A 9029-nucleotide genomic window follows, 5' to 3' on the forward strand; every position below is an offset into this window, starting at 1 on the left:
ACTTCCATTTTGCCATAACAAATGGCCTTATGTTAATTAAAGTAGATACACTTATGTTCATCTTACCAAATTGAAGTAAAAGGTCATCTTCTAATACTGGCTTCAAATATTCTTCTTTCTCCCAAGGCACTGGGTTGTATATGGAATTCATGTACTCAACTGTAGGATTCTGGATATAAAATTAATTTCATGTTTTTTTCATTAATCGCAAAATCTCCTTAGTAAAAACTACAGAATTAAACAAAGGAAATTATGTTTGCATTACACAAAATCAGTATGTCTCTAAAAAGTCTGTACATGCCTGTCATTTCATTAACTTGCTGGATAATTGCTTAATCAGTAGTTTCAATGCAGAGTTTTTTTTACTGTTTGGATTTGGGGAAAGTGTTGTCATGTCATTAAACATTCATTTAAGTAGGACAAAAAAAACACAAAGTATTTGAAAAAAACAGAAAAAAGAGCAATCAAAATACTTAAAATCACATTAGAAATTATTTCTGATTTTACAGATCCTGTCCATCAGTATTTCCCTTTATCTGACACTGAATTACTTTTTCACATACACGGATTCATCTCTTAGACGCAGTGAAAATAGTATTTGTTAGTTATGGTAGACACTTACATGGTGCTTTCTGCTGTGCTAGTTCCTAATGTCCATGATTCCCCAATATAATGAGTACTGAATTTAATGCAGTTCCTCATATTCTTTTAAATAATCAGTACACTGACAGTCACTGTAGCATTTCTTTAATTTCTAAACAAAATTGTAAATTAAGCTGTCAACTTACCTTAAGTCTAATAAAATTTATTAGCTTAATGTATCCATAAAATTCAAGTCCTAAAGGGGGAAAAAAGATAATTCACCTATTTTAACATAAGGAGTTTTGTTTAACTGACCCGTTCTATAAAGACTTCTCTGATTAAACAATAAAATACTTCTGACCTCTAAATTACTACTTATATTTTGAATTTTATTAAGAATTAGAAGTAGTAATACGACAATACTTCTGTATTGAGAAGCAGCCATAGAAGACAAATTAAAGTTTTTGTAGTATTTCTAAAAGGATGGGAAATTGATCTTTAAAATTCTGCTCCTCCTTTGTCAGAACAACACAAATCTGGAAAATTAGGTCCGACATTTTACCAAGTATTTGGCAATTGATATCAGAGCTGAAAGTTTTAAATCCCTAATTTTTATGGTGTGTATCAAATTATAATTTTGCCAGGACATGGTGTATACTAGCTTCTACATGAAGTTAAATGATGCAAACCCAATAAGGCTTGTTATCTGGTTCTCATATCTTTCCAGAAATTAAGCAGCATTTAAAACAAAGGAAAGCAGTAATATATCCAACCAACCAATTATTTGTCATAAAACTGTTGTTATGAGAAAGCTTTAATAGTATACAAACCCCCTATATTGGTAAGTGGAAAAAAAAAAAACAAAACATAATTCTATCTCAAGTATGATTCTAATACTTTAGAAATGCAACATTAAAAACGTTAAGGCTGGGCACAGTGGCTCATACCTGTAATCCCAGCACTTTGGGAGGCCAAGACGGGTGGATCACCTGAGGTTGGGAGTTTGAGACTAGCCTGACCAACATGGAGAAACCCTGTCTTTACTAAAAATACAAAATTAGCCAGTGTGGTGGAGCATGCCTATAATCCCAACTACACGGGAGGCTGAGGGAGGAGAATCACTTGAACCCAGGACGCGGAGGTTGCGGTGAGCCGAGATCACGCCATTGTACTCCAGCCTGGGCAACAAGAGCGAGACTCCGTCTCAGAAAAAACAAAAACAAAAACAAAAAGCATTAAAAAATGAGGTTGTCATTTATGCCTTACAAAAGTACTTGCACCTGAATTTATGATTTATGAACATGTGATACCACATATTTATTGACACTGAAACATCTGTTAGTATTTGCTAGTCTTCAATAATGTCCCTTCTTAGTTGTCAACAAATATAGGGACCAAAACACCTATTCTGTATTTTTTTTTTTTTTTTTGTGAGACGGAGTCTCAGTCTGTCGCCCAGGCTGGAGTGCAGTGGCATGATCTCAGCTCACTGCAACCTCTGCCTCCCGGGTTCAAGTGATTCTCCTGCCTCAGCCTCCCAAGTAGCTGGGACTACAGGCACGTGCCACCATGCCTGGCTAATTTTTTGAATTTTTAGTAGAGTAGGGGTTTCACTGGGTTAGCCAGGATGGTCTCGATCCCCTGACTTTGTGATCCACCCACCTCGGCCTCCCAAAGTGCTGGAATCACAGGCGTGAGCCACCGCACCTGGCCTATTTAATTTTATTGTAGTATAGCTCTTCTATATCCATTTAAAGAAGTGGAAGTCCTTAATTGTAAGTCAAGTGTGTTTAAATAAAAGTTTCAATAGAAACATCACCTGAGTACTTTGCATATTAACCTTAACTTCATCACTTTTTCCAGTCTCTACCAAACTTTGTATAAAACTCAGTCTCATAGGCTGTGAAGTTCATGTCATTCTTCAAGCTGATTGTCTTTTTTCAAATGAACTGCCTCCTTTTTCAAGTCCTACACCTACACTTGCTCTCCCTAAATCTAATATGTAATCACATAAAATGTAAAAATGTAATCACATGCCAAATCTGTTTTTGTTTTTAGTTGAAAAGCTAATATAAGCTTAAATATAGTGAATCTTGTCTAGAAGAGTGACTTATTCATCTTTTCTCAAGGACTGCTTGTCAAAAAAACTCCATTTCCACAAGATAAGATGTTGCTGTATGATTTGCCATATTAAACTCATACAGAAAAGGGTCTGAAAAACTATAAAACCTGAACTTATATTTCACAACCTTCTTTTTCTTTTTTTTTTTTTTTTTGAGAAGAGTCTCACTGTCACCCAGGCTGCAGTGCAGTGATGCCATCTCAGCTCACTGCTACCTCCACCTCCCGTGTTTAAGCAATTCACCTGCCTCAGTCTTCTGAGTAGCTGGGATTACAGGTGTGCATCACCACACCCAGATAACTTTTGTATTTTAGTAGAGATGGGGTTTCACCATGTTGGCCAGGCTGGTCTTGAACTCCTGACCTAAAGTGACCACCCACCTCAGCCTCCCAAAGTGCTGAGATGACAGGTGTGAGCCTCCATACCTGGCCAAATTTCACAACTTAAATTGCCTTTATTCTAAAAAACACTCACCATGTTTATGAACCATGCTGTCAATATTAAATTGATGTTCAGACTTACAGTGTGAAAATGTTTCTTCGGCAGATGTGAATAACCTGAAAAATTAAGCAATAGCTTCATGGAATAGTCCCCCAAGAAGTCTAAATACTGATTTCACGCTACATATACACTTTTTTTTTTTTTTTTTTTTTTTTACTCTGCTGGTTTCTAGTTTTATTTCCAATTAAGAAAAAACAGACTTGTATCTGAAAGGAAGGGAACCCAGCATTTCTAAAGGGAATTAGTACTTCTGAGTCCCATTTTACACCTAAAACCAATTATCGTTTAAACATCAAGGTGAATTTATTTGTCAAATAATGTCACTGATTTTATCAACAAGCTTTTAAGAGCGTTCCCTTTGATAGAGTCTGTTTCTCTCAAGTCACACAATTTCTCTACTTGAGATTCTTCTCTAAGTGTCAACTCTGCTTTCAGAGGCTTTGAACTGGCACAGCTCAAACTGCTTTTAGAAATAAAGCAAAAAATGTAATTTTACAGCTGGCATACTCCCAAAGTGTCTTATTTCAAAAGTGATCTTGTAGTGTTCCCGACGTGCTTGCATTATAGACACTGTGAGGATCAAGCCTCTTTATTATGTGACATGCAAATCTGAAGGACACTTAAACAGGAATACACAGCAGAGAAGCTGCATACCTTATCTATATTCCTAACACATGTGGAGCATTAGTTTTCAACAAATGTTTACCAAGATAGGTTATTTGAAGTATTTATGGAGGCTATCACAGCCACTGCACCACTGGTGCTCAATAAATACTGTATGACAACTAGAATATACACAGGCATTCTATCTACCCAATGGGGCTACAGATGAGAACACTAACACACCACCAATCAGCACCACGCCCAGATACAGGGAACACTGAAAAAAAGTATTAAAGTAACACTGGCCAATGCCAGCCGGGCCTCTTTCCTGCCTATTTGCCTAGGACAGCAGCCAAAGCTTCCCAAGACTAATAGGCAGAATTTCAAGTGGCAGGAATGTGAGTTTGGAAATAAGCACACCACAGCTTTGTGACCTTGAGCAAATTATTGATACTGCAGTCTCTTTTTCTCCAAGTGAAAAATCCTACTTAAGGAAGGTGAACTTCCTTCTTAGGCTATGTAAACCGCTCAAATGTAACAGAAATGTTTCACCTGAGAAGCTCCCTACTTGTCAAATAATTAGCATGGTAAAGCTGGAAGGCTCCGTAGGGATTATCTAGTTCAGTGTGGCTCCCAAATTTGTTACTCATTTAGTAACTCGTTAGTAACTTCACTGTTACTTCTGATCTTGTTCTCATAAAAGAGAATATTCCTAGACCCCATGCCTGATTTAGAAGGATTCAGGTGCAGAGTTCAGTATCATTTTGTTGTTGTTTTTTCAGCGTTTCAACCGACAAGATTAGGGAACCACAGATTCAATGCACTACTAGTCAAAAGCTGGCAGTACAACCGGCCTTCCAGTTCATGGTTCCCACTTTCTACTACTGACGGTCCTCCTTCTCCACAAGCCTTCACCCCAGACCAGTGTTCCAGAATTCAAAGACAGGCCACTCTGGCTCGCCTCTTGCCCGAAGTCGTTCCTGGGCACACACACCCACGCGCCTGGGCACACTAGGGCAGGGGCCAGGCGCTGAGGTGGACGAACCTGTTACAGAACAGGCAGGGGGTCTGTTGCTTGTGGTGGGGGAGATCAGCATCGTCCTCATCCTCCCAGGCAGCCTCGTCCCCGCTGTCCGACAGTTCTGGAGGGTCCTCCTCATCCTCCACAGCGCCCCGGCCGCCTAACACACGCACAACAATCAGATCGGCCTCGGACACCAGTGCGGCCCGGGGGCTCGAGGAGCAAGTGAGGATGGGCTCTTCCTCGCCCCGTCCACCCGCAGCCCTCACTCAGCACCTCCTCCGTGCTCCCTGCGAGCCCCCAACCCCGCCCGGGCCGGGCCCGTGTCCCGGAGGGTCTTCCACCGGCCCCACAGCGGCACGGCCTGGGGCTGGGCGAGCCGGGTGCTGAGGGGCCAGGGTACCCACCGGTAGCGCCTGACGCTAACGAGCACATGACTGTGGTACCCCGAGAGCCCGGCGTGCCTAGGGGCGGGGACCAGGATGGGCAACGAGCGCGCGCAATGGCCTTAGCGCAAGCACAAGCGCGAGCCCGCGGCGGGATCCGGTCTCCGGGAACTTCGCAGATAGCCAGGAACATCTGAGCGCGCGCGCTTCCGGCCTCGAGGCGCCGTGTGGGTCACGTGAGGTCGCAGGGTTGACGCAGTGCGCGATGAGGAGGCGCGCTGATGACGGTTAATGTTGCAGCCCAGGAGGTGCCTTTTCTCTCTTCCTTAGGTTGCGGCAGGCGTTAGTGGGAGGTCCCGGCCCGCTGCTCTGAGCCCTGAGGCAGAGAGACGTCGCAGCGGTTTTGCTGTTGGCATCCTGTCCTCTGTGCGCCCCTTTTTCCTGGGATGAGCGGTTAGCGGAGGGGCGATCGGCCCATGACGCCCTCTGGTGGCGGAGGAGGCCAAACGCTGACGGCTCGGCTGGTTTCTGGGCTCCCAAGTCCTGGAGGGGGTGCAGCTGGCGAGAGGGAACGAACTGCATGGGCCAGGGTGGGTCTACTGCAGGGACAGATAGGCGTCAAACCCCCCAAAACGGATTTTAATCTTTGGTTAAGTGAGAACGTGAACTCTAGAGGCAGCCTGCTGTGTTTGAATCCTACCCATGTAACTTTGTCATTATGATCTTGGGCAAGTTACTTCACCTCTCTCTGCCTCAGTTTCATCAAATACAAAACAAGGATAATAACCGCACTTGGGCTGGGCACGGTGGCTCATGTCTGTAGTCCCAGCACTTTGGGATGCTGAAGCAGGCAGATCACCTGAGGTCAGCAGTTCGAGACCAGCCTGGCCAACATGGTGAAACCTTGTTGCTACTAAAAATACAAAAATTAACCGGGTGTGGTGGCACGTGCCTGCAATCCCAGCTACTTGGGAGGGTGAGGCAGGAGAATTGCTTGACCCGGGAGGCCGACCTTGTAGTGAGCCGAGATTGTGTCATTGCACTCCAGCCTGGGCAACAGGGCAAGACTTCATCTTAAAAAAAAAAAAACCCTGCACTAACCTCAGGACTACAGTAAAGATAAAGCGAGATAATACATGTAAAGTGCTCAGACATAAGTGTTAGTTTGTCCTAAACAATGGAAAATGGTTGAAATGTTTAAGCCAGGGAGTGATGCTCTCAGATGTGTTGAGAAAGTAAAATTCTGGCTGCTGTGTAGGGAAGAATACAAATGTTCCCCTGCCTGTCTCATGCCACTTCCCTTTCTTCCTTTCTATTCAAACCATAGAATCTTTTATTTATTTATTTATTTATTTTTAAGATGGAGTTTCGCTCTTGTTGCCCAAAATGGAGTGCAATGGCGCGATCTCAGGGTTACCGCAACCTCCACCTCCCGGGTTCAAGCAATTCTCCTGTCTCAGCCTCCCCAGTAGCTGGAATTATAGGCATGTGCCGCCACGCCCGGCTGATTTCGAATTTTTAGTACAGACTGGGTTTCTCCATGTTGGTCAGGCTGGTCTCGAACTCCTGACCTCAGGTGATCACCTGCCCGTGAGCCACTGCCTGGCCCAGAATTCTTTCTTAGGAGGGACTGCCCTAGGCTCTAGCAGAGTTTATCTAATTGGCCTATCAGGCCCTGCATAATCCTGCCTCTTTCCAATGGAACCCTTCACCTTAGGTCCCACCCTTAAGCCTTTTGTTTACCGCTAATCATTGAATGCTCTACAGATGGGTTAAGTGCCTTTGGTCTCAACCAACAACACTTTCCTCAGGCCTTTTCTAAAATAGTTTCCACCAATATTTCAGGAGTATCTTGTTAGTTTCTTAGCACCCACCATTTGTTTACTTGATTTTTTTCTTTCTTTTTTGGTGATACCCCACAGCACTGCACAATAAGGGTAAGTAAGGGCCATGTCTCTTTACTTTCATTTCTCTGGCAAATAATATGTGGCCTGGCCCATAGTATTAATAGATACTGAATGTATTCACTGAGTAAAAATGATGCCTTATATTAATGCTAAATGCACTTCTAAATGTACTTCTCTCCCTTAATTGTAAATTCCTAGAAGACAGAATCCATTAAATACTAGTTTTTGTTTTTGTTTTTGTTTTCGTTTTTGAGACAGAGTCTTGCTCGGTCACCCAGGCTGGAGTGCAAAGGTGCGATCCTGTCCCACTGCAACCTCCACCTCCCAGGTTCAAGCGATTCTCCTGCCTCAGCCTCCTGAGTAGCTGGGATTACAGGTGCTCATCACCATGCCTGGCTAATTTTTATATTTTTAGTAGTGACAGGGTTTCAGCATGTTGGTCAGGCTGGTCTTGAACTCCTGACCTCAAGTGATCCACCTCAGCTTCCCAAAGTCCTGAAATTACAGGCGTGATCCACTGCGCCCAGCCCAAATATTAATTTTGAAGTTTTCTTACAATCTAGGACATTGCCAGAATAGCTGCTGGCTGTCTTGAGTTGGAGTCATTGCTCATGGATGCATCCCCAGTGCCTATGTGTTCAGTGGCACATAGGAGGCACTGAATAAGCATTTGCTGAATGAATTAATGAATTCAACACTTTTGATTACCTGGTCCCATCCAACTTTTCCCTTCATCCTTCCAACATAAATTTTTTCTGTGTCACATTTGGTGGAAAACTTCCTGAATCCCTTAGTACTAAATGGAACACCCAGTCCATTCAGTGCTGTCAATAAAACAAGTTAACACCCATTGTGGAGGAGCGATTGGGCCAGAGTCTTGTTCCTTAGTTCGTTATCTCACCACAATGCAGAGCTCGAGAGAGGGCTGCTTTTCTCTCTACTCCAAAGGTGAACACAGACCCTTCCTCATTATCCCACATCACTACTGAGACCAGAATAACATGTTCAATGAAACCTGCTCAAAGGTTTTTGAGTAAGGAAATAATGTAAGGAGAATAACTTAAAATAGGTCACCGGATTTAGCTGCTTTCGGAGCCCAGAGGCCTCAAAATATCCTCAGCTCATGCTTTCTCCCCACCAAAACAACACACTTGGGCTCTTCCAAGTTCGGCTCCCAGGGAACCCCACCTGGCAGGAGGAAGATATTTCATTTCCTTCTAAAGCTCACATTTCAAGATTCCACCCTGCCCTAAAATATGCCTCTTTTTTGGGTGACTGACATTGGGAATGTCTACTCCCTTCTAAGGATATACACCACAAATTAAAGGGAATGGCCTTTATCCTCCAGTGTATACTGAAGCTTGAAATGTACTTGGCATACAGTGGGCCTTGGAAAAATTGACTGAATCACTCGAATCACTTTGCTTCCCTGGTGCAGATGTTACGTTACACTAACATCTTTCGTTCCATGATGGACATCAGCAATGTGTGCGCCTCTTGGCTTTGACTCTTCCTTCTGCATCTTCCTTTGCCTTAATTTTTAAAGTGCAGCAGCATGAGCGCACTTTAAAGTTTGGTGGCATAGAATTTTACTGGCTATGTGAACATTTAGTGATTAATCACTGGAACAAAGGAGAAACCGAACTATTTCAATTTAGTTCATCCACAACACGTAGTAACCATCAACTGGAACCACCTGGAAATACACAGGAACAGAGTGCTCTTGCAGGGTGCTTAAAAACACCATCTCTGGAATCTGTGGGATTGGGTTAGAATCCTGACTCTACCATTTCTTTGCTTCAGTTCTTCAGCTTTGGACTCTTGAGCAAGGCACTTAACCACCGTAATCTCATTTCCCCATCTAAGATATGAAGATCATGATAGTATCACTTTATAAGGATGGTTTA

The 9029-nt window shown here is 43.1% G+C and overlaps 1 protein-coding gene across 6 annotated transcripts in view; it reads right to left on the reverse strand.

Annotated features, from left to right (window-relative positions):
- LOC105487011 (protein arginine methyltransferase 3) overlaps window positions 1-5419 on the reverse strand; it is a 129043-nt gene extending 123624 nt beyond the window's left edge. The window contains exons 1-5 of one of the 6 annotated variants that reach the window (XR_011610769.1): window positions 5237-5419; window positions 4854-4989; window positions 3179-3261; window positions 789-838; window positions 67-169 (exon numbers count right to left, since the gene is read on the reverse strand). Coding sequence is in view for 5 of the 6 variants with exons in the window: in XM_011750274.2 (XP_011748576.2) it covers window positions 67-169; window positions 789-838; window positions 3179-3261; window positions 4854-4989; window positions 5237-5408 (544 nt within the window). In the remaining variant the exon portion in view is untranslated. The remainder of the gene's footprint in view (window positions 1-66; window positions 170-788; window positions 839-3178; window positions 3262-4853; window positions 4990-5236) is intronic. The other 5 variants (XM_011750274.2, XM_071074965.1, XM_011750276.2 and 2 more) reach the window with 5 other exon arrangements.
- Window positions 5420-9029: the final 3610 nt, after the last annotated feature.

This window comes from Macaca nemestrina, chromosome 12, assembly GCF_043159975.1.
Source record: "Macaca nemestrina isolate mMacNem1 chromosome 12, mMacNem.hap1, whole genome shotgun sequence".
Taxonomy (NCBI): domain Eukaryota; kingdom Metazoa; phylum Chordata; class Mammalia; order Primates; family Cercopithecidae; genus Macaca; species Macaca nemestrina.